Genomic DNA, 27,149 nt, shown 5'->3' on the forward strand with positions numbered 1-27,149 from the left:
ACATGGGTGCAAACATCCTCATTAGAGCCTCTGTGCTCCTTAATTACTGAGCAACAGAACGTGCTAAAGTGAAAACATCACTGCTGCAAACCAGTTAATCAATTTTCATGGTCCACATTTAAAATACAGATGTTCCTTATGTTTTGCCTGCAATCAAACACACAACTAAGTCCTACTAATGTGAAATATTAAAAGCAAAACAACTGCTGTCTAAGGTTAAATGGAGAATAGGTGTAAGCATGGCAAAACTGGATTTTTGGGAGTCCAGTGGAACTGGACGTAATCTCAACTAGAGACCTAGAGACCACGTCAGTCATGAATTAAGAAACATTCTTGTCTACTAATACAATTTTGATTAGCATTAAGGGGTCATCGTGAATAAAGCGGTCGCTGCACATCATGAATATGCATCTAGCTGTAATTTGCACAAAATTAATTATGCAGGAAATGAATGAATAATGCACGAATGAAAATGAACATGAAAAGCTGCATATCACAGGTTATTTTATGTCTTGGGCATGATGTTTGTGGAGTTCATTGGGATTTTTAGCAAGCATTATTACATGACCTGGCTGCGTGTCATATATGAATAATAAGTGACAACGCCTTTCAAATGCATTAATAACAAGTTCATAGGGGCACAGCAGGAACAAATACAAAGGCAAGAAAGATTGTGCTATTATCATTCCTCTCATGGAGTGGATTTTATATTCTCTCCACTCACTACTCATTGTTTTCCATATTCCCATATGGAAATGTTTTGCATATTCATTAATGGCTCCCTGTTAACACAATGATTAGAAAGATTAGTTCAGAAAGAAAAGAAACAGGCCACACATTGTTCCAGTCCCCCTGGAGGTAGATGGTTTAAAGTGAAAATCACTAGGCTTTCATGAACCAGGCCTCTACTGCACATTTTCTCTTTTAGATGACGGGACTCGAGTGCCATTAAATGCTCAGCCCAGCGTCAACTCTCATATAGAGAAAAAATAATATAAAACACAATACAATGAAATAAACAAAACCTTAAAACAAATAAAAATGCCAGATTTACCATGCACTTCACTAAATCTGATTGATGTCTTAGCAGAATGGCTGACAGTTTGCTTGAGATCTTTATGAGTTATGCCACTCTGAGAAAATCGATGGGGCAGCAGATCTACATGAGGAATGGCGGTTTTTACATGAGAGATTTCATCATTCAGACAGGCCCACAGAACAATGTCTATACGTGTAAAACCGTTATGGTGGACATGTTTGCCATGACCATAACTTATTTGTGCTTTAGCTGTTTAGACATTACAATATGTAAAACAATGGTTTTTGAGTAGGGTCCAGGAAAAAAACAACTGCTTGTGATTGAGGCTGTGAAGCCAGACATTATTAAGATTTAACAGAATATTTATTGAGCTTTTCTAATTCAAACAAGCTTGTAAGGTTTCATAACTTTGTTTTAATACATAATGCTAGTTGGGTTTTGTTGAAGGGATCCTTGGAAAAATTCATCTGCCTAAGGAGTCCCTGGCCTAAATTGACAAATGCTGATTTATGAGAGAAATGAGAAAAAGGGGGTTATGTAAAAGTTAAAAATCTTTAACTTTGAAGCTGTACTAAATAAGAACATTTTACTCAGAGGGAAAATGATGACAAGCCACTTTCACGTTCACTTTCTTATTTTGTTCTGGTTTCACACTGGCATTTGGCTGGGAACGGCCACCAAGTGTACGTTATTACATATTTAAAATGATCAGACATAGACAGATCATCAAATCATAGACGGCTCTTTTATGCTTACAGGCATCAAATCAAGAAAAAAATGAAATGAACAAATTATAATATTACACTGTCTTTTTTTTTCGTTATCAGAAATTCACAGTGATTCAGTAATAACGTGTGTAGGTGTAATAGCATTATGGATGAACAGCATCTAAACCTGTTCAAATCTTGTATACCTGGATTATGTCACAAGTTATTCTCCAGCCCATTTTAAAAGCAATTTGACAACCCTGACTACTGAATATGGCTGCTTTATCTAGCCTGTATTAATATCACAGGAACCTATTATATAATCCCCTGTACCATGCTGTCCCACAAGCACCATCATTTAGCATTTCTGTGTGTCTGGATTGGAACATTTCACCTGTTAACTTCAAACCCTTTAAATAATGGAAGATAACAGGCCAATAAATGTTAGAAAGGGATTCAAACCATCAGCTTTGGCTCTTAAAGCTTGTACTTCAAAGCACATAAAAACACTCATGTATAAAGAGTGTACTAATCTAATGGCAAAAAAGTACAAAATCTGAACGCCTGGAATGATGTACATGCCAGATGAATTATAGCCACAATATGCGAACAGCAGCTGTCCTCTGATGCCCAAAGGACTATTTTACACAGCAAATTTCACAGAAATAACCAATGCAGCGTAGCACAGTCCCAGTACATCCTGTTCAGGCCGATTTATTATGCAGCCGCTGCTGAGCATCCCCCTTTCGTCTTTGTCTTCTAGATCACTGCTTTCATTGCTAAGCAGCCCTCCCCACAGGACCTGACAGTTTTAAACAGGTCACTGAGGGTCAGGAACAGAGGGAAAGCTGGAAACTGTACTTACATTACAGTCACAAATGCCAAATGTTTTTCATGAATTCATCCACTCACACTTCACCGAGTTCATACATAGATGAGATTTAATAGCAAAACTGAACTGGAACTGGTTATACTAATTTATACTAATCAGTGTAGTGACAATTTCTGGCCCTTGCCTTTAACCCCTGCCTCCTCCATGACGCTTCTTCCGCTTTCGCCCCAGATGATCCCAGTACTGACTGTTTCTGTCTGACTCCTCTTCGTCCTCTGCATCCCCACCCCCCCACACCCACTGCTCAGCGCCTCCCACGCTCCAAGCATCTCTGCTAGGACAGCCCAATAACCCACGGACTACCACCAGTCCCACCAGCTACCGCGAACGCGCCCCAGGTCCTGCCACCTGATACTTACACTCATTCAACATTACCAGGGTTGGGGAGTAGAGTTACATGTAACATAATTTGATCACAAATAAATGTAATTTTAATTAGTTAGATTACTGTAAGAAAAGTACTTATTGAAATATTAAAAATTACAATTTTAGTTGAGCTGGACTGTCCACACCTGGAAGTAACAAAATAATCTTCCCAACACTGAACACTACAAGGTAAATTTGTTGTAAATTTACAGCTGTGATACATATACAAATTTCAGTAACTTGAGGATATGGATGACATTCAATAAAAAATGATTTGTGTTCATATTCTATTCATGGTCATTCGCCAATAGCGAGCTGCAGTGTGTCCCAAATTAGTACTCCTGCATATTTTGACAGTGACCCACGTGCTGGAAGGCGGTTGCATACTAATCTGCTTCACACAACCAAATGTAGATGATAGTCAATAATAAATATTAATGTAGATATTCATTTCATGTTAGTCCACCCATAAAGAGATGTGAACGAATGATGATGCAGCAAAGAGTATAATGAGTTCTAAGAGTATCATGACAATATTCATTTATGTAAATATATGTATATGTGTGTGTGTATTACTCAATATACTTATGGCAATATATTCAGCATTTAGCTATTACTACTTTTTGCCCAACTCTTCTTATCCTGTCATGATGAATTCTCCAGTGAGCTAATGTGTTCCTCTCATTTTATTTCTTAATTAACAACACAACTATTTCCAATTACCTCCACCAAATTCCAGCATGTAGTGCCGTTTTAAAAATGAACACATTAGTAATTGCAAAATAAAAAAAAATAAAAAAGCACTGAGGTGAAAACCACAGACTAAGTAGCAATGTGGCTCTGGGGGGCTAATTGCATGCACCATAATTGAGTGCAAAAGGTCACTAGTGACAAAAAAATACACAAAACACACACACTGTACTCACCATAGTCACTGTCGTAGAACACGATGAACTTGTTCCAGCGCAGCTCTGACACGAGCGTGAGCATGACGTCATTGAGGCGCACGGGCGGGCGAGCTGCCAGGGTGTAACGCTCCCCGTCGGGGCTGGGGTTGAGCTGGCAGGCGGTGCGCGGCGTGCCCTCGCCGTTGCGCTGTACGAACAAGTGGGGGATGTGCATGGCGTCAGTCAGGGACTGCAGGGCATTAGCGGAGGCGCAGCCTGTAGATGACACCAGTGCCAGTATCCCCTGGCTCATCAGCTCACATGCTGGAGGAGAGCAGAAAGAGGGAGAGAAAGAGAAGATTAAAGGAAATGGGCAAAACATGGTGAGGAATCATGAACAAAAAGAGAAGTTCAGAGTGGAGGTCTGTTGGACAAAAAGCAAACTGAGACTAAAAACCTAGTTATAGTGGAAGAGAATAGAAATTTAGGACAAAGAAGGGAGAGGAAAAGTAGACAAAGTCTAATGGAGTGGATGTCAGGGCTGAAATGAGGACCGCAGAAATCCAACCGGAAATTCTAATATTAATTGACTTAATCAACATGACGTGTAGAAAGCCTTGGGAAAGTGTAGCATGTTGGATCGTTTTTTTCTCCAATAGCATAAATAGCCCTGAGATATTCCTTGGTAGCAACGTCTGTGTGTCCTACCACCAAATCACAGCACTATGATCGGCTACTCTGGCATGGTTATCCCTGTGAAAGTAAAAATGATCATGCAGACTGATCTGACTAACATAATCAGAACATGATAAGTAAGAAAGTAAGTAAGAAAGTCCCCAGTAAAGCACTTAATGCTAGACACACACACACACACACGCACAGACACACACATCATCTCATTACAACTCTTTGCCATTAACCAAAGCAGGAAAAGTTCTATGTTAAATGTTTGTATTCATTAGATGCTTTTTGGTCAATACAGTGTATATGTGATCAACTGGCCTTAAAAAAAAGATTTTCTTTCCCCAACCCTGACTGTGAGGACATCTGAAAACAAATATCTCCAAAATGACTTGAGATTGAATGGAGGGGAAAGCAATTTCGACCCTTGCCACAGACTGTGGTGTGTAGGGCCACTACACTACATTAACTTTTCTTTTTGTTCCACATTCCACTTGTGAGTGTCTTTACAGTTTCAGGCTATTGAGCCGAGTTATCTGTTTTCAGGTCCCCTGTAGTGCAAGATTTAAGGAGACTACACCAATGCTTGTCTCACAGTCCCTGAGGAAGTGTCTTTACAGCACATACGCATTTACTCTTCATAGCAAATGTTTGTTAGCAAAATCCAAATCCACCCATTTCTTGTCTTTACCTGTGTCAATGATTGCCCAACAAAAAGGCACCTATCGGAATAATTGTCTTCTTATTAGAAATAAACAAATGTGCCATGTCTATAAATGACGGATCTAAGTGTTTGAGTTTTTGCTTGCAAGTTCCCCCCATCTCCGCTCCACGGTGAGAATATTAGGATGAATTTCAGAGGACTTAATTGAATAACATGTCTCATTAGAAGCTTACTCCATTATTATGCTGTCAATCAGATGGATGGGTATTATTCAGATGTTAATCCAGATCTGGGTTTTGAATCTCTGGTGCACCTAAGCTTTTCAATGAAAGCATTTAATGCACATCTGTCGGGCGGATTAGGGACAATGTTACACAAACCGAGGTCTGAATTTGGTTTTAGCCCACAAAGGACTAGCACAGAATCAAAAAGTAGATTAAAAGCTTACACATAGGTGACTGGTTCTGTGTTTTGCTGTAAAAACAAGAATAATAGTAATAAACAAACATTTTCAATGTCCCGTCCCGTCCCGTCCCCCCCCAACCTCTGCAAGCGGAATGTGTGAATCATTTTCAGCAAGTACTTAGGCGTGGCACACCAGTCACAACACAGTGATGAATTTGCTGGAGAGTAAGAGAAAAATAACATTGGCCCATGCGTCAGCCCGATTTCGTCTCTGTCTGGAAACATGACAGAAGCCAGTGAAAGAAGCCACTCCTCGCACCACACCGCGTGGCGATAAGGGCCGGTGAACAGTAGGCCTCGAAAAGCCCTGCGGTGCTTCAGACTCACATGGAGTTGTGCAGAGAGCAGACATGTGTGGTGAGACATGGCCAAGGAAACAGATTAAAAATACAAAACAGAACTAAAAAAAAAAAAAAAAAAAAAGACCACATCTATTTTTTTTTTATCTCTCCACAATCCAAATGGGAACCACCACACGCCAACCCTTCCTTAGGAGACTGACGTTTCATAGAAGATGAAGGGAGGAGAAAACGCTTGTATTAGTGAGAAATGTTTGAATTATGCATTTGTGTTTAATAATGCCTTTTTTTTATCACATAAAAAAATGTTTTTTTTTTGCTTAACTGAATAGAAGAGCTAAAGTCAGCTACAGCATAAAAAGAAAAAAAAAAACCTTTTCACATCCATGCATTATCGGATTTTTTTTTCTGTGCATGAATAGAATTCAGACTGTGCTGTGATTATTTATAACACAGATATCGCTTGTGTGATTGCCTCTCCCACGGCTGAGCATCGTGCACAAAGGGGGGAGATCAAGAATGCTTATTATAACGGTCTGGAGATGTTTATCATTACACAATCAAAGGCCGAGTTGCTCCAGTAATTTTCGTCGAAAAAATGGCCAAGGACAAAGGATAGGTGAGGCAGCGCATTGTTTGGCTTCGGGGACCGCCAGCGACAGACATTCGTATGCAGAGGACAATTTCATGATCAGCCCCTTTCTATCAGCGCTGTTTGCTTCCTCATCATCTATCATCATCATCTCCTGTTGCTTTAGCCAAAGAGCCGTTGTCACATTTGGGACGTGTGAGGTCCGCCCATCCATCTATCCTTTTCTGAAACACATTTAGTTGGGTTAGATGTGCAGGAGGGATCAGGAGCCTGTCCATGGTTTTGCTTTTTTTTTTTTTTTTTTTTAGCACATAACCAATTCACCAAACCTAAACTTCCTTGTGCTGTGGGGGGAACCGAAAGCATCAAGAGGACATCTACAAGAACACGGGCAATGTTAGTATCTGGACTGAAACCAGGTCAGCAACCAGGAAAACAAAACCAAAAAAATTGTATATGTATTAAAACGAGAAGCCATGTGTGAATCCACCGAACCGTTTCCACCACTGTGTTGGAAATGTAGGTCATTCAATGAACTGGCGAGTCCCTGTTTATTCCCTTATCACTGCTTAACTGGCAGATAGATATGCATCCTGCAATCTCTCAAAATTGCAGTCAGTTTTATTCATATTAGCTTAGCAACAATATCTCTATTTGGCATCAAAGTACATTCTAAAACAAACAGCACACTAGACTGATGTTAATTATTCGGTAATGTAGTATTCAGTACAGTATTTTTTTTCCAGTTTTTTTGTATTAAATTTGTCTGTCTCATTTGTTCCAGGATCTCAAAAATTCGCCGGTCAATGAATCCCTCATCGCAGTTTCAGATTGTCCTGTGGTCCCCTGATCATCTAGATCGTTTGCATCTGTTATAATCAGTAAATGTATCCTTGCCATGTCCCATCCTCCTTCTGTCATCCATCACTTTACCCTCAGTGTGGGCATGTCCTGAGTCTGTGCCTAGGCCTACGTGCCTCATCAATTTTACCCAAGCGCGTGGGCCGATTGGGTTTTCCACTTCCCTGCCACATGTCCATGACAACATGAGACTTCCCTTTGTGGCACATTTTGACTGTGACTAGTATCACATTTAATTGGTCATAAACCTCACATTGTCCCGCCCCCAGTTCACCCTCAGCTCGTCTGCTCTGCCTGTCACTCCAGCATCATCACCGCCACCGGTCTGCTCCAGTCAGCCCCTGCATTACCCTGCACTGCGTTACCGGAAAGTATGCCAAGCTTGTGGCATCATATTCAAAACTGCTGCATCAGCCAAGTATTGAGCACAGGCTGTGAATACTTGCACATGTGCTTTCTCAGTTCTTTCTTATTTTAGCAAATTTGGGGCAGTGGTGGCCTAGCGGTTAAGGAAGCGGCACCGTACTCATAAGGTTGCCGGTTCGAATCCCGATCCGCCAAGGTGCCACTGAGGTGCCACTGAGCAAAGCACCGTCCCCACACACTGCTCCCCGGGCGCCTGTCATGGCTGCCCACTGCTCACTCAGGGTGATGGGTAAAATGCAGAGGGCAAATTTCACTGTGTGCACCGTGTGCTGTGCTGCTGTGTATCACATGTGACAATCACTTCACTTCACTTTAAGATCTCAAGCCAATTTTTTTTGTGTTTTTTTTTTTTGGGGGGGGGGGTGTTTAGAATTCTGAGGAAAAACTGAGTGTCACAGCGGAGCCTGACCGGACCACGCACCCCTGGCACACCCCCAAGGCGCGAATCCTGCACTACTGCAGTGGTTTTCTTTCGTCTTGTCTTCGTCTTTTCTTGTCGTTGGCCTGAGTGAAGTGTTGTGCTTTTCCGTTTTCTTTTGGTGGAGTGGGTGGGGACAAGTCCTCGAGCAAGTGTCCCCGTTTCCACTTCCCCTGTTCTCAAGCAGAGCCCTTTGTTTGTCCAGTTTAAGTTAAAAAAAATGGTGTTTGGAACTGTATGCATTTGGGTCCTTCTATTTACTTCTTGACTCCCTCTGTACTCAAAACTAAAATCCTTTTGTCAAGGTCCCCACACTATCTGCCTGAATGAAAATTATTTCCTGTTGCATTGTGTCCGTCATAAATAATAATGCCCAGCAATGCCCAAGAGTGAAGTGAAACGCAATGCACAAAGCAATTTCATTTCTGAAGTTTGGACTTATCAGTTGCAGGCTTCCAGCAGTTCAAACTGGGCAAGAGCCAACCATTTTTTTTAAAAGAGTAAATGAATCGAGGCAACAGTGTTGCTGTTTTGGAGTAATTATTTTTTGCACCTTCATTTTAAATTATTTAATGACAAGTATGAAGTACAGGACACAACAAATCACATGCATATATGCCCCCTCACACAAAGGGGATACTGATATCATGCAACCACACCATGTCATTTTGTTACTCAGTTGATCGATGGTCATTATGGAGCATTCTGAGGGAAAACGCCAGGGATAATCTTGTTTTATATGTCTTTTTAATTTCTATTTTTTGTGGAATGAAATCTCCCACAACTGGGAAATAGCATTCAACAACATTCAATCATGTCTTTTAAAAAAGTGGACTGAAACAAAAGTGTCACTGGCTGCATAACTGCCTGTTAGGCCTAGTCTGTGGCATTAGCTGTTAATGCCTTTTGAAATGCCTACACTGGGCTAGTCAAACTAGTAAGAGCTCTTAAGTACACTTACTTAATGAAAAAAAAGTTGTTAAGCGAAGTGTATCTACAGGAGGGGTCCTAGTCAACCAGATATCACTGATGGATATTTTAAAGCGCTTATGCAAGTCGCTCTGGATAAGCGCATCAGCCAAATGCTGCTAATTGTAAATGGATGAACGTCAAGCAGTTCTTAACTTATGCCAAGTGCATGCTCCAAAGTTCCCCCCATGACCCTGACTTGAGTACGCTGGTGTAGATACATGTATGGATGAGCATAGTTAATTCTATAATAGTACTTTCATTAAGGTTAACCACTTTATTGATAAATACATTAATTTCATGGACAGTAGAGATATTTATGACCATCTTAAAAATACATATTTGTCAAATAAACCAAGTTAAAACAAGGGAGAACATTCGGAATAACAACTGCACTGCATTTAAACACACAGCAACTTGGGGCAGTGGCTGAGGCTGAGGCTGAAGAAGTGGACCTGTAACCGGAGGTAAATGCAGTGCCGTACCATCCCAATGCACCGCTCCCTGGGCGCAGTTTAGTGGTTGCCCCCTGTTTGCAGAAAGGTGATGGGTTAAATGCAGACTAGAGAAGATGAACACCACGGTTGGAGAATGAGGAATCTGGAGGAATATATGTATTTTGTATTTAAGTATCTAACAGAACAACTCAAATACACGTGTTCAGGAAAAGAAAAATGTTGCAATGCAGCCAACGTCTTCCCTTGGGCTCTCTGGAATAACAGTGGCTGGCGAACGTGCTTTAAATAGGGTAATGACCTTGGGCCACATGGCCAGGAGACTTGTGCATATAATCTGTGCCCTGTCTAAGGGAGGAGATTGCCCTGTATAACCACACTCTTATTCAGGAAGCGAAAAATATTCCAAAAGCGCAGTCAAACCGTGAAAAAAAGTTTTTTTCCAGTCATCTCTTTTAATTTTCAATTAGCATAGACATGTCTTGGCTTTTGTGGATGGCTTTGTGGTTTTGTACTTATTTACCTTCACATGAAATGGTCAGAAGCGCACAGACAGATATTATAAAGATTTTTATATTTCATTTCATCATTCTGTCCTGTGCTTTGTCTGGTCTTTGAGGGCTGATCGTGGCTCACGTCTCTAGCATACTAGACCCCAGAGTTCAGAATGTTCTCATGTGTGACATCTTTTATTTTGCCCACTCCTTCATCACATCCCCCATTCTCCAGATGTCTCTCCCACCAACTCGTTATAAACGAGAAACAATTACAGAAATCTACCAGCCCGCTGTCTGGTTGTCTACACGCCTTGTTCCCTCTTGGCCATTCGGGCAGATTCAAGGCTTTCGTCTCGTAGGTCCACTCGGCCTACTAGAGAGTAAGGCAGATGTCAAAAAAAAAAAAAAAAAAAAAGAGAAATCCTCTCAGAGGAACCACATTTATCTCCTGCACAACAGCACCTGCATCTCCAGGGCACATGTGGAGACTGAACGGTTTGATGAACGTGGAAGAACGATGATAACATTTATAGCGTGGCTGCCTCGCTTGTGGAGGACACTATAGCACCACCTGAGAGAACACCAGGGGTGCACAAGTTCATGATCGAGGTGATCTGTACTCTCCAGTTATCACTACGTCTTGTAAATCTACAACTGTAGTGAATTCTTCGGCTCTACCAAAATCCATTATACCAATAAGCCATGCAGATATTGCATGCTTCATTTGTAATGTATGTAGAACATTCTTAGTTTCATTGTCACCCCAACATGATTAAAAATTCCAAAGTATTCAGTGAGTAGGTTTCAGTGTAGATGAAATTTGGAATTCATTCATTGGATCATTTTGCTATTGCTGTGTTTAACGAAACAATTAAGACATGTTTAATTCTTCATAGAGTGTTCTTTTGTTCTATATGCTCACTATATTTAAAACCTACCAGTAAAATCCAGAAGCAGGCAATATTCACAAGATTATTAGATATAACAATGAATTTTATCTTTAATCTCTAGAATTGAATTGACACCAGCATTCGGCAAAAACAGAGTAACCACAGTTATCAAGTACTTTCTTTTGTCAGGTATGTTTCTCTGTGGACTTTCAAATTTCACATTGCTTAAAATAAATCATGACCCCTTTCCATACATCCTCAATAATGTAAAAAAATGGGCAAATCACCATTTACCTTTCATATATTTATCTTTAATGATATTTGGTTTAATAAATGTATTATATGCACATTCTGATCTATTTAGGAAAGAATTCATCAATGACAGCAGTGCCTGTGACCACATCAACACGATCTCAGTGCTTCTCGCATGTTAATTAAGGACACTAAAACAAAGGGAACATACTTAGAAGATTACACAATTGCTATGATAGAATCTTTTCCTTAATAACCAAAACAAATGTGTGTAAAAAGTTTATACATTAAATATTTTACACAGTAAATAAGAAAACAATATCAGGGTTGCAATAGCAGGCTAAATGCTTTCTAAGTTTTTTAACATAACCATAATGCTCCACTGATGTGTGGGGCCTTTTTTATTGTAGTTACAGACATCACATTAGCAGGCACATAGCTTTCAATCACAGGAGAGATAGCTGCTTGGATGTGAATGTGTACACCAATCCACACAGGCAACTATTACTTCAGCCGCCGGGCACAAATAAGAGCTGATGCGATCACCAGCATAATGAAGCTCAGCTCCCACCGTAAATCATGAGAAATGACAGTTTACTTAGAGGATAAATAAACAGCATCTCATTGCCACTCTGTTGTGTGTCGTCTTGAATCACGCCCCAAACGGCCAGACAGATATGGCACTTTGCCGTTTTCGATTTGTTTTCTCGCCCCGGTGCTGTGGGGTCACCTCATACGCTGTCCGACACAATGCGATCAGGATTGTACGTTTTAAGCGAACTGAGTTTAACAGCTTTTTAAACCACCAATAGGACGACGGCACTGATAGACCAACATGGCTGAGAACTGTGAGAGACAGCTGTGGTTGTAACAGCAAATGATTTGTTTTCACCCACAAGGGATGTAAAAGCAAGGCAGGGGTGGAAGCAAATGCTTAATTGAAGGGGGGAAAAAAGTGCTGCACTAAACTTTATGTACTTAGAGAGATCTGTCGGCACACTGGGGTAAAACTGGCAACTGGTGTGGAGCTTAGAGCTACACACAGCTGTGATCAGCCATCTCTGGCATGGGACTGCAAGGCTTTTCCCTTCTGGCTCATTTCTTGGAAAGAAAGAAAGCGGTTTGGACACGCCAGTTCGCACCATCTCAACTTCACGGCTGAAGTTCTTAAAATGACAGGCGGAAGATAGGGGAGTCGTTTGGGGGGAAGCGCTAATTGTGAACAAATTAGTCTACCCTCTCACCTCAGGAAGAATCAAAGACCGCAAGGCCAGAGCAAGAATGGGCATCTCAGCATGCGTTTTTGTCAAGACGGCTGGACATGGCGAGGAAGGAGGACGTCATGACGTGCGATGTCATGAGACAGGTGTTTATTACATGGTGCTCATGGCAGGGCAAACGTCACCAAACAACGACCCGACAACGACCAGACACGACCAGGGCAGCTTTATACAGACAGACACAGGCGAAAACAATCAGGAATCCGGACTGGATCCTGACAGTACCCGCCCCCTAGGCAGGACTCCCGGCATGCCACCCTACACAGTCCATGAAGGGAGGGGAGTTCATCCCGGGAAACAGCATGGCCCATCCATGGGGGACCGGCGGCGCCGTGTCTGCTGTTCATAAGTGCCCGCCGCTCCGGTCAGTCTCTGGCACGCCCTGCCGAATGGATGCTTCTCTTCGCCTTGAATGGCACCAGACATTTAACCATGGGGCAGGTGTCCTCGACCGCACGGAAAACCCATCGGGCGTGTCGGGACCCTGCAAAATATGAAACCAACACTGGCCAAGGACAAGGGGGCTGGTGGCTTCCTCCCGGGAAAACAACGGTTCCTTGGATCTCAACGTCGGCTGAGTCCAAATCTGTTCAGATCGTTCTGTCGCGATGGCTGGACATGGCGAGGAAGATGGACGCTTACGCACGACATCACAAGACAGGGGTTTATTACGTGGAGACAGGGGAAACATCACCAAACAGCGACCTGACGGTGAACTGTTTTCATGTGTCTGCCTGTATGATGCTGCCCTGTTCGTTTCAGTCAGCAAACATAATAACACAGGACAAACACGAAACTGTTCACCTAGCCCCTTCTGGACCGGATCCTGACAGTTCTCCCACGATGTCTCGCTGCATTCACAAGCAAATCTCTAATGACTCTCACTGTATGATCAGTGTTGTACTGATGGTTGTGTTGTGCAGAAGGAGGTGCATCCCACATGTTCTGTCTCCTTCCAGCAGAAGTCGTGTGAAACATAAATGCCAGGGGAGTGGAACAGTAATGCAAATTCTGCACACATATGTTATCAGACCAACACCAAGTCCTCAGAAGAGACACAATGCGCACTGTAAAAATGAAGCCTCAAGTACTGAAAAAGTCTAAACAAGACTTGGAAAAAATCTATATAATTTTTGTATGTCTAATTTTCACCACTACAGTGAAAGTGAAGTGATTGTCATTGTGAAACACAGCACAGCACACAGTGACATGACGAAATGTGTCCTCTGCTTTTAACCATCACCCTTGCAGTGGGCAGCCATGAAAGGTGCCTGGGGAGCAGTGTGTGGGGACGGTGCTTTGCTCGGTGGCACCTCAGTGGCACCTTGGCTGATCGGGATTCAGACCGGCAACCTACTGATTACAGGGCAGCTTCCTTAACCGCTAGGCCACCACTGCCCAAGAGTAGGCTCTAATTCCGAAATCACAGGATTCTAAAGAATATTGATTCTAAACAGACATGCAGTACTGCAGACTGCATCGAAAAAGTAACCCATTCCACAATTCCACTTCTCCAGAATCCAGTGACGTATGCTTTACATCACTCCATCCAGTGCTTGGAATTTGGACTTGGTGATGTGAGGCTTGTGTGCTCCTGCTCTGCCATGGAAACCCATTCCCATGAAACTCTGTTTGCATTACAGTTGAAGTTTGAAATCAGATATGCAATCAGCAGATAGTTGGCGACATTTACACACAATGGACTTTAGCAGTTGTTGACAAGGCGGCCATCTTCCGCCTCATGTCTGAATGTCAAGAATAGCACTTACTGTTCCTGAAGTCATATCATTCAAATACACCTAAAATCACTGCGCTCTTCAGAACAAACCATTTTGTATCACAATGTCGACAGCATTACTAGGGGTTTGATTTTATGGGGCTATTGGTCACAAATTAGAGGTGGCCCAATACTGTCCACATTGTGCACTGAGCGTTTTCTATTACTGTCATTCTGCTACATTAATACTAAACAATACAAAAATAAATACATTTTAAAAAGCCTTGCAGAGCATTACATACTCCACCACTCATGCAAACACACCTGCCGAAAGAAACCGTCTGACTTTTAAAAGTTTAGAAAGTTAATTATAATTATGTATCTTAATGGATCTCTTACTGCAGATGTGATGGTTGATGATCATTAAGCAGGGCTCTTAAATACAAACTCATACATGCATGATGCTGACATTTTCCGCTCGGCCCAGGGAGTCCAAGCACCTGCACTTGGCTAACCCCAGGTACCCAGTCTCCTGAAGATAATGAGCACATCTACAACACACACACAGCAACCATGGGCTTCAAGCTGTGGCCTTTAGGAATTTCTCTCTCTCTAATAAGTGAGAAGATTTTCAAAACAGAAATGTGACAAGATGCGGCCTTTTAAAACAGTGGATGATGAATTAATTGTTACACTACAAAAAAAAAAACACACACACACAAAGTAAAAAAAAAATTAAGTAGGGAGTAAGTGGTTGGTTTGGTTTCTTCATCACTTCTTTCATCAAACATCTGCTTGGAGGAGCTTATTTAAAGTTGGGCATAATTAACACATTCATTCATATGTATGGGGTGACGTTAGTAAATTGATGTTGATGTTACTGAACAGTAATGTCTCTTCATAGGGGTACAAAATGTGACCTTTGAAAAAGTGTTTTAAAAAGAAAACAGTCAGGTGAGAAAGATGCAAAAATGGCTCCTCTTTCCAGACTATATGGGGGAAATTAATTGTTCACTTACGCAGCTTTTAGATTCACAGTCTCTACTGATTACTGCCTTAGAGTCATAAACAGATGCAGGTTGCATTCATATGTATGTAAAAGAGGTGAATTGGAATACTTGAGTGCTGATATTTGCCCAAAATGTTGCAAACGTAAATGCAAATAACGGCTTGAAGCTGCCTCAACTTGACATTACAGAGCACCGCACAGAAGAAGTTGCAAGTGGGCAAGATTATATGTTTCTGTGCCAGAGAAGCTCCCAATGACCCCTAATCTAAATTTAAAATGCAAAGAGTGACATTGAATTCCATTTTAATTAAAACTTCAAATAGATGCAGTAATTTAGTAAATACAATGTGTTTGGCGTCCCTGGTTGTGAGTAAGTGTGTGTGTGAAGGGGGGTACTGGTGATTGACACGATTGTCTTGACCCCAACTGTGGGTCACCCATCGATCTTCAAAGACCAGACCTACAGCAAAGAACTAAAGGGCTAAATTTAGCGAAGCGTACAGTGATGTATTCCACTGCCCGCTGCGGCCCGCTTTTATTAAAGTGATGAAACGAGTTGACAGGTCACCAGTGCTGGCAGAATCCGCCACAGTAAGGCCTGACTCAGTCGCTTCAGCTCACACTGGAGCCATGCCCACTTTCATTTTAGTCTTGTGCCAATCAAACTGGATGGGTTTTATTGGACTGGAAAGTCCAGATACTGGACATAGAGACAGTGACCATGAGCTCAGCTGCTATCCATGCAAAGCCATTGCGTTTAAGGTGCTGCACCACCGGAATTAAACCCCTGACGCCGAGAGAGACTGCTGCTAGACACAGTGGCGATAAGGATCATACACAATTCGGTGTCAATGAACGGCCTCTTCACAAAGTGGCTGTCGCCATGGCAATATCGCCAAGGCATTATCAGGTCCCTGCTGAGGGGCTGGCGAATCCCAAATGCCAACAGAGTCACCTCCTAAAGTGATATCGGCTAATCTGCTTCCTCACCATTACGTCTCTTCTGGGAGAGGTGATAGGGAAGAGGAATTAGTTTCCCAAAAGGATTGTATGGCTCGAGTTCTACATCTCTGTATCATTCATGCCGTCTTGGTGCCAGGGCACTTTTAGCAAACGGGCCCCAGCGGTCAAAGCTCTTGAAGGAATGTATTCTTCGAATAATTTTATCATAATTTTTTTTTTGATTGATGAGAGCTTGAAGGTTCTGCTCCTTAGTTTGTTAAAACCCCCAAAACAACAACACAAAAATATAATAATAATAATAATAATAATAACAAACAGACAATCTGGAAAAAAAATGTAAGTTGACTGTAAAGGGCGCCCTGATGAAAAACGTGATCTGGGTAAAAAACCCAGGCCATGCTATATACTGAATAATACATTTTTTATTCTGGTTATATACTATTTATTCACTCTACCCTGTGTGGATAATAATGTGCTGATTTACATATACAGCATCCAGAGCAACGTACATACGTTCTTTAAAATATCTGTCATTGAAATCCCTCATTTGGTAAATACCATTCACTTAAGAACTCAGAACCCAACCCCCTTTTATTTTGTGTACGTTCGAGGCTTTTTTAGTCTTAAGTATTTCCTGAAAAGGCACATTATTTACTGTGCTAAATGTAGACAAAGGCACCTTAGCACCATGTGGCTTCCATGCGGTCCCCTTTTTGTGCATTCAGAGTGTAGAGCAACATCATAAATTATGAAACAACCAAAGACATGTCGAATTATCTGTACAACAATTCTTCACAAAACAGATGACCCAAAGTATTTATCATATGTATTAAACCCATTTGTCTTGTTGCTTAATACAAAAGTTATTATTTATGAATGAACATAAAAGACGAGAGGTGGCAGGAATTCAGTACCAAAGCAAAGCTTCACAAAATGTCACCACAATACCACAGCTAACCCAGCTGCCAGAAAAACAAAAGCATGACTTAGAAATTATGCACAGTTAATTGCACAGAAAGCCATCAAGCCTCTTCATTAATCCATATCAAGCATGCTGAAGCCTGAACAGGTATTAGCCAAAACAAAGGGTGTCCCAGTGGGTGCCATTCGAGATTCTGCATTAACCTGACAATGGCCCGTTACAACACACTCATGCTGCTTATTACAAAGCTGCTATCAACCTGAGGGAGAACTAGTCCTTGAGAAACTGAGGAAACACCTGAGGAAACAAAATGTGAATGCACACATACATTATTTTCTATAAACTACTATAATCTCAGCAGAACCAACTAAACCATCGTTTTTTTTTTTTTTTTTTGCTGTCCACTTGTACCTGAGATCTAAAGATCAATATGAAGACTTTTTTTTCAGTGGTATTTACAGCTAGAACTGTTAGACCACACATTTCATATCAAACAACCCAGGTTTTTGGGTGAGCAAATGTATTGGAGAAAATAAAGTTTGCATGAGACGTATGGCCTACTGATCAGTAGGTGAAAAGCCTAAATGGGTTGAAACTCTTTTGCCAGACCAAAACTTTGTAGAAACATCATCAGTAAGATGGCAGACAATGCATTTTTGTCGACTTCTGTGTTTAATCTGCTATGACCATCATGAGTTATATCAACAGAAATGTTGGTGTCTGTTCCAGTAGCTGCTATGAAAGTCCAAGCCATGGAATGGCAGCCTCCACCATGCTTTGTATTTTTCCATTATTTTGGGAGAGGTTAATATCATCAGTCCATAAAGGATAGAGTACTTTTGTGGCTTTACTTTTTGGTAAGTTCAGAACATTTTTAAGCCATAACATTTGGGCACAATTTTTTTCCTACAGAATTAATAAAAATTCCTGTGCATTTACTGATCTTGCAGTACAATGTTGTAAGATCTCCATTAAAAATATAATGCAACATCTTTTTTGCATATAATGCAAGTCATTATCATTGCTTGGGATACAAAATGCCCAATAACTTGCAGATAAACAACTGATGCCACGAACAGCAACAGTTTTGCCAAAGAAGACCCATGGAAAATAATTAGCACTGACCTCAATTAAAGTGTGCATGCCATTCAATCCACAACTCTGCTGATGGAGTTACAGAATTCTCAGCACAATCTCAAGTTTACTGAGGGACCACTTTCCCACAGTCCCCAAAGTCAAGAGAGAAATATGAAAATGAGGAACGTAGAATTTAATACAAGACTCACGTATATGCAAGCTGCAGGATTTGCCATGGCGCTGTACAGGACCTGCTAATCCCCGGCACGCGGATTTATCGCTGTGAAATTGATTGTCTTTCTATCACACTGCCAGCGTACACTAGAAATGCAGGTAGGGGGTTCTGCAGCGTCAAGTCTAATAAAGCAGCAGTGAGGTTCACTGTCTGACCGCAGCCGCTCGCTTTGGCCTCTCAGACCTGTATACTGAGAGGTCTGAGGTGTAAATGACGGCATGGCGACGGCACACAGGGACCCGCGAAGCTTCGTGGACTGCTGATCCTTTCAGTGCCCCGGCTTTCATGCTCTTGGATGTATTACCATGTGGCACACGGGTTCTTAGTATTCATGATTAGCCACAGGAATGCATAATGCATGTGTGATTAGCAAAGCCCGTGGACAGATTCACGTCTGAATAGATTAATAAAGGGGGGGGGGCACCACAACCACACTCATGCGACAATGAGTGCAGTTTTGGACTAATCACCTCCCTTGGCATTTGCTTCCTTTTCACTTCAATTCATCAGACACAGGGGGCAAACTGAGAGCTTCAACATTGGTTCACTCGGTTCGTGCCGACCACTCATCACACGACCCTTCGTTTCTCAAGACTAATTAAAACACTGACGGCAAAATATTATATTATTCTTATATCTATTATATTTTTTTGCCTTGACTAAATGAAAGACGAGACCACTTTGTCAAACAATTATTTTGCAGGCTAACCACATGTCAGTTTGGTGGGTAAGGTGCTGGGGACATAAATGGGACCCGATCCCACTGCTCACAGGCCTTTTATATTGTAAAACAATGTTGTTTCACAATTAGTTCAGACAAAATGGGTCAGTGGGGGTCAGTGTTGGCTTCTGAATATAAAATTGTTAAGCCTGTTAGGTATGCCACAAAAATTACACTAACCATAGCCAAACAGAGAATTAGATTTGCTTTAGCTAGACAAACTCAACAATTATCCTATTACATTAAAAATGATTAAAAGACTTTGATTAAATATTCAGTTGATTAACTTTCTAGCATATCAGAAGTAAAAAAAAAAATTTGTCACCATTACAATAATGATTTAAGAGTCCTGTGGTTATTTACAGGTGAACATTTTGCTCTATTTTGACGCATTTAGTATCTCTTCTATATTCTTTCTTGCTCTGCACCACTTTTCCTTTTTCTTCTTAATGCCCATGTCACTCAGCATCCTGCCAAAACTATTTGGGAGTTATTTCTGTGCATTGCCGTGAGATGGACACAATAGCAACATTTTGCTGTTGAGTCTAAACTGGTCTGTGGTGTTCATTGTGAGTGCTCCATCAATGTTTGCTTGATGTCTAAGGTGCATTACACACCCTCAATCAACCAGGAAATGTTGGCCAGTATAGACTATGCAAATTCTCTCAGATCTCAGTGTTTGCTGTAAAATGGAGAGCAAATTTTCTTTAACAAGTCTCTTAAAAGGCGTAACACACCTTGTGGCTAGACCTTTGATGATTCGCCCAATCCAATGTGTTTAATGACAAATGCATTTTTATTTGGTTCCCCAGTAATTGTACTTTATATACCTGGAAATGAAACTATTGCAGCACATCCTCTAAATGGCACCAATAGGATATGCCTTCCTGACGTCTACTTCACAGAGAGGGATTTTGGTTTTATTTCTGTAGAAAAAGAGGCAATAGAGATGCATTTTGATGGTGTTTGTTTGTTTATTCTATTGTTCTGCAATACAGGCTTTGTAAACAAGTGTACATATTACATGTATATGTATATTTGTTTAATCACAAAGACCCATGAAGCAGAATGTATTTAATTAAAAAAAAAATTTAATTTCTAATTTTCAGTCTAATTTTTATATACTACTTATATTTTATGTTAATGTTTATTTGTATAATTGTATTTATCTAGCTAGCTAGCTGTAGCTCATTTTAATCCACAGTCCAAGCAGGATCCGAGCAGGTTTAGAGTATTTATTTTGCGTTCACTAAGATGCTCCCCACTTAATGCATCTCATGATGCCCGGACAAAGGGCTAAACCTCTAGGCAGCATTCTGAGCCTCAATGCAGCACTTCATGCATGGGTGGCCAGATTTCTCATTTTCACCGTTCCTATCCCTAAGAATGCCCTAGCAGGATATGGGAAAAGGGGAGAGGCAAACTGGAGAGAAGGCACGACACGTTTCACTCTGTTCTCAGACCTGCTAATAATCTCCTCTGCTGCTGGAACACTAAAAATCCCCTCTCCTAACCTCTAACCCCCCTCCTTCATAAACACCCTTCTCCACACTCACTTAATGTGATCCTGATATAGCGGTAATGCATTTACTTACAACACAGCTTTGGCCATTAACGCGTCTGCCGAACATCCAAGAGGCCAAGGGTGATGCATACACCACTGCATTGCTCATGCATACTCGCCGGCTGGGGGAATATCAATTACCATCTGAACTTAAAGGGTTTATGCACTGTGAGATGGAGCCTCAATCCCATTCTGCCCCTCGCTTCCTCACACACACACACACAGACATCCATATTTATGGGGAAGAGATGAACTTATGTGAAGGGACTGAAACTCTGAATCCACCCTGAGAGGGAAGGTATACACTGTTGTGGACCAGAGAGCTAATGGCACACAAATATGGGCTATTTTTTAAAAAAAAGGAAATGTGTGCTGGGTAGGGTGTAATGTAATTCTGTTTACAGGCCCGAGTGAGTGGTTACATGGCAATAATGTAATTTTTTGTGTTGCGGGCATTAGACAGCAACATGATTTTTATTCTCGTATTTTTTTAAGCTTTGTTTTGTTTTCGGGGGTTGTGCAGCTGCCTTCAGCATGCCTTTGGCAGTCAGCATGACTCCAAGCCCTGTAGGCAGCCACAGAGAAGGCAAAAGAGACCCTAACGTGAGTGAAATTTCAACTCTCATCACTCCTCGCAGCACCATATATTCTCATTAGAAAGACTGCCACACAAACGAAAACACAGCAGATATCCAGTCCATCTTTACATATGGTGATTGAACACCTCCCACAGACAGGCTGTTCTCATGGTGGAGCAGGTCAGAGCATACATGCCTCTGTTTTCCGCTTTTGCATTCTTTTTTTCACAAGCATTAGTCTATGGACAGAACTCAATGCAAAAAAAGGTCACACTGGAAAACAAGCACTGGTTGACTTTAAGTGCCATTTTTGTTTTTTCCTTCATAGATCTCTTTCCTGGGGAAGGAGAAGCAGCACAGCAGTAAACAAAGTAAAAGCATCAGAGAAACGAGAGGCACGCCCTCTGACAAAACAAGCCATGGAGAAATCAATGAAGAGAAAATAGCAAGTACAATACAGATCTCAACCATATATCTCCTAATGATTGACATGTTGGCTTTGTGTTGTATAATATTGTATACAGATCACACAAGCTCAGTTCCAGAAACACCGGGACACTGTGTGAGAATTCTATTCACCATTGAAGAATAAATGTTTAACTTGACATAATATACCATTGCAAGAAAATGTTAAATTTGATGGCACAGTGCAAACAGGAATGTGTTCACCATTGTTTGAACAGCTCAATAATCATCGGGGAACCAAGGTGGACTTTTGTGGAGAGGAGTGCGGTCCCATTCTTATCTGATACGGGATTCTTGCTGCTCAACAGTCCTCAGCCTTCTTTTTCATTTCTATTGTTTCATGGTTTTCTTTGTCTCAGTCTATCTTAAAGGAGCTTTTGTTTCTGGATCATGGGCACGTCTGCCTTCTTCTTTGCATGATGGATCTTTAAGCTACATTTGTGGATGGCATGGTGAGCTATTTGTGAGTTATTTGATGATATTATGTCCTGCCGATGATGATATTTTCAAGACTTTTACGTTGAGCGAGATTATCAGGGAATTCTTCCCTGGTTTTTTATTTGCAAAACCTCTAGCCTTGATACTCTGATGCACTTTTCATAGCTAGTCATACCTACTAATATCCTTGTTAATTAGCTTGCTTAGTTGCTTCATGAGATGTGTTATGGGCATTTGATTATTTGTAATACTATTATACTATTATAATATACTATTAATTATTCATGTTTTATTTTAAACCTTACATTTCCTTTTCTGTTGAAATTTATTGTATGGAGAGCATGACGATTTTACGTGATGACAATAATTGATCAATATATATTTTACATGTGGCTGTTCTAGTAAAAAAAGGTTTGCTAAGATTCAGTGATACAAAATAAAAATAAATATACTGCAACTGCCGAATGGTAGGTGCTCTCACTATATTTATCAACTCTGTTAATTTCTTTAACATAATTTTTTTATTGTGATCTTTAAGAGGTACTTCAAAGGTATGGTCAGCAAAAGATCCATCCTCAGCGACAGGATTACACGTCCAGACACACATATGGCTCACATGGTTTCTGTTTACACTGCAGATAAGCTGCGCAACTCAGCAAAAGCCTGCACTGCATTATATCACTTCATTCCATCCAAACACATGTCTACGTCAAGTAAACTGCATCTCTGTGTACAGTGCTGTATAAATGCACACACAACAGACAAATGCACACAACAAATGCAGCATCATCATGTTTTTTTTTTTTTTTACTTAAGTGTGAGCGTTTAAGTAGTACAAGTTATTTCGCAAGCAAATCAGTATATAATCACAATTGAATAAGAGCTTTAATCTTGAATGGAATCTGGGTATTTTGTCATCAAAAAATAGATGAACTCTCACTCTGTTACAAAAGCCAATAGATTTTATATCACATACTGATGTCTCCAGAATTAATATTTCCAGACTACATTAAACAGAATGACAAATATACGAAAAGACGTCATCCTTCAAAAAAGTGCCTGTCAATACTCAAGAAGCATCTTAGATAGCATCTCCTGCTTCAGCTGTATCAATGGTGGTGGTGTGCACGATGGCAGGCATTGACTTTGCTGACGGAGTGACACAGGTGAAATTGACTCCAGCTTCAGCTTGTAGCATGAATGACCTAGGAGCTGGTGGAAGGGCTTTTCTGAGAACATGGTCAGGCCAGTGAGCATGCAGGGGTCACAGATTTCTTTTCAGCCATACAGAAAGCTGAATGTCTATTTCAAGAACAGATAGATTGGAAGGATAGAACCCTTGTCCTCTACAAGAAGGGTCAGAATCAGTAATACCTACAATACAAGGACACTGAGCCCCTTTAGTGTTCATGGACCACTTCTGACACTCCTATGGCTCTGTGGTTGCGTCAGCCATCTTCTATGGCTGTTGCGGCTGTAACAACAGCACATAAAAAAAAATAGTAGTAATAATCAGCATAACCTGAACAAAGGTGCTCCCTGGATAATATGGAGGTGTTGTGTAGGAGGACCATGATGGTCAAATTCCAGACAACACTTGGACAACACCTCCCACTTCTGCATGATTTACTGAATCCCCTGATGCCACCTGAGCTGCTCTAAGGAAGAGTTGCACATTTCCTGTGTCCCTGCAGCGATCAGAATCTATAAAAGTAGTCAGAACTGCCCCCACACAATCAATCACTGCGGAGACAGTCTAAACCAATGGTTTGTGTTTTAAAGCAGTTTCCTATGTTAATACATTATTCCACTTTTCCTTTTGAAAACATGACTTTACACTGCTATTTCCAGTGATAATTGGGATGGATCCTCCTGACAAAGCAAACCAGATCAGTGGTTATAGATTGTGAGTGAGTGAGAGAGTAAGTGAGTAAGATACTCATGTGGGGCTTGTTCAGAAGTGTCAAAAGCGTCCTCAGGATGTACAGTAAAATGAAAATAAGAAAGAAACATGATCTCTGATGATGTTTGCACATCATGGGCATGGGATTAAAATCTAGATAATGAGGAAGTAGTGTGTCAATCCTATTTTAGTTTCTCTTATTTAAGATGCAGGTAACTACCAATAAGTTATTTATACTTTTATCCATTTATTTAAATCCACCATTGACCTTACAGTAAAAAAACAAGTCCAATATTTAGCTTGGGCTTGTGTGTAAACATCGAGATCAGGCTGCAGAATGTGCTATTCTAGTGCCTCCCATAAATGTTTCCCACTTAAAGTGCATGATCATAGGAGATAATGACAACAATTATTATTATTATTGCCAAGGACATCAGAAAGCCAAAAGTGAGGTAAATTTCAACTTCACCCCAAGACTGTACATATGGTATGATTTTAAAACACTGGAAATCTCATTTTCACTTCCAGTAGCTGCTGATACAAGCACAAGTGGCGTTAAAGAGGGGAAAAGTTCTAACAAGTGCCAAAGCTCTGGGAGAAAGTGGGACGTAGTGACACCCACAGCATGGAGGGTGTGAAAGCTCTTTTGATGTTTGCTGGTTAGGCCTACATAATGAATGCTTCTTCAACAGATCCTTAACCACCCACCAGAAAAAAAAATCTACTTTGACTCCAGTGACAGGCTAAGACAGACCAGGTGAGTTTTCAAAAATAAAGCACACACACACACACACACACACACACACACACCCTTTCATGCCTACATGTGCCTCATGTGCCCTCTCACCCACACAACTGCAATCCAGAAAACAGTGTCCCTAGCACAGACGAATAGAGAACCAATAACATTTTACCATCCAGGTAAAAGAAAAATGCTTTCTCAAGGAGAGTTGAGGACAGGATCAGTGGCAGCAGAGCTCCAGATGACTGACAGCATGTCACTGTAATAAGACTGAGCTGAGGACAGGAGCACAATTGCAATCCTGTCAACATTATTAGACCGCTTGAACTTTATTGCCTTGCACTAAAGTCGATGACCTAATTGTTCTTTTTTTAATTATTTTATCCTGATCACAGTATTTCACTTTGGTAATCAACAAACCCATATTCAAAGTTTATACATAGTTGTTGTTAGTGGTTGGTGTAATGATTGTCATTTATCAGTCTATGGTGATATTATTAATTTCCCATTAATAATACTTCCTATTAGATCTTCAGAAACGCTAATTCCGATTTGGGAAAAGAAGGTGGCGAGACTTCTGATGAAGAATACCTCTTTAGCTGAACCAGTCATCTGCTACAAAGCTCTCTTACAAAGCATGCATTGGTTTACTGCGCCTGTGCTACAGCGAGTTCAGTACACTAAATCTTTCCTTCAAAGCGATGAATGGACCCTCTCCGTCCCATGTCGTGGCACTAATCAAACAGCCAGGTCAATTCTCGCCCTCTCAGAGCATCAAGTACTTCTCATCTTGAGTTCCTCTTGTCAAAAGAACAGCAATAAATGTATCCAGACTCTTTTCAGTCCTTAATTCCTCATTGGTGGAACCACCTTCTTATTGATCTTAGATCGGCTGGGTCCATTTCCAGCTAAAACGAATCTCTGGCATGACTGCTAGTCATGGCTGTGGTGAGGTAGAGTTACTGGATGTGCTATGTATAACTGAAGAGGAAATCTGACTGTTTAACACTTTAATTAACATTTACAGCATTTACCAGACGCCCTTATCCAGAGCGACTTACAATCAGTAGTTACAGGGACAGTCCCCCTGGAGCATCTTAGGGTTAAGTGTCTTGCTCAGGGACACAATGGAAGTAAGTGGGATTTGAACCTGGGTCTTCTGGTTCATAGGTGAGTGTGTTACCCACTAGGCTACTACCACCCCAATTAACAGATAATGGAACATTTGTTCAAACGCAGCATATGCATAATGAACTAGTTTATCATTAAAATTTAAAACCAATGAAAACAGGTTTAGAGTGTCACTCTTATGCACGTCATACTATATATCTAATTTATTTCATCCATGTAATATGTGCCTTGCTTAAAAATGTTTCCTTGGACCAATTTTTACCTTCTCCTCATGAAGCTACGACAATGCTAGTGCAACCAGCTGCAATGAAGGACCTCAGCTCTCACATTATAGTCTGCTAATGAGCACCGTATTCTTGGTTTACCATAAAAGGTCACAGCCTCTCGACCAGAGAATGAAATCATAGTCACCACTCCAGTGGGAGCACATCGTTGATTCTCACCAATTAGTTCTGTGGCAAAATCATTCATTGGTCCTAGAAAATGAATTTCACTGATCACATACAAATCTTCAGAAACTTGAATGTAATGATTATCTAGCTTTTAACATTTTTCAAATCATCATGTATGGATGGTCCATTTGTAAAGTCAGAAGTCCATGCAAATTATGTAGCTTTTTTACATTTCTCGTTCAGATTAGAGTGAGTCATACAGAACATAACCATAATTATAACCAAAGGAAGCAATTCATCAAATTATATATTATACTGCAAAGCACAGTTACTTAAAAATAAGCTTTTAAAGAGCATGTGGAAGGTTAATTATTTTGTTGAGGTATAAGGACTCCATTCAGATCTCTGATATTCTTGCTTTTGGGCAGTGTCTGCACTGACGTGTTCTGGTCATTTTGAGATGCTGACGTATTAAGGGTCGTTAAGTGTGTTGAAATGTGAAATGTCACTACACTGACTAAAGACGGAATATGAATCTTTTTGTCCAGTCAAGTTCTTGCTGTTGCAGTAGATTCTTTTCTCTTCCATGGGTCCACAGACCCTCAGTGTATGATACAAACAGGACGGGAACTGCCTTTATCAAGCTGCAACT

The 27,149-nt window shown here is 40.9% G+C and overlaps 1 protein-coding gene across 2 annotated transcripts in view; it reads right to left on the bottom strand.

The window, feature by feature from the left end:
* grid1a (glutamate receptor, ionotropic, delta 1a) overlaps positions 1-27,149 on the bottom strand; it is a 211,424-nt gene that overhangs the window by 80,475 nt on the left and 103,800 nt on the right. For both annotated transcript variants that reach the window (XM_028989988.1, XM_028989987.1), the window contains exon 3: positions 3,931-4,215. In XM_028989988.1, the coding sequence (XP_028845821.1) occupies positions 3,931-4,215 (285 nt within the window). The remainder of the gene's footprint in view (positions 1-3,930; positions 4,216-27,149) is intronic.

Source organism: Denticeps clupeoides, chromosome 8 (genome assembly GCF_900700375.1).
Source record: "Denticeps clupeoides chromosome 8, fDenClu1.1, whole genome shotgun sequence".
Classification (NCBI taxonomy): domain Eukaryota; kingdom Metazoa; phylum Chordata; class Actinopteri; order Clupeiformes; family Denticipitidae; genus Denticeps; species Denticeps clupeoides.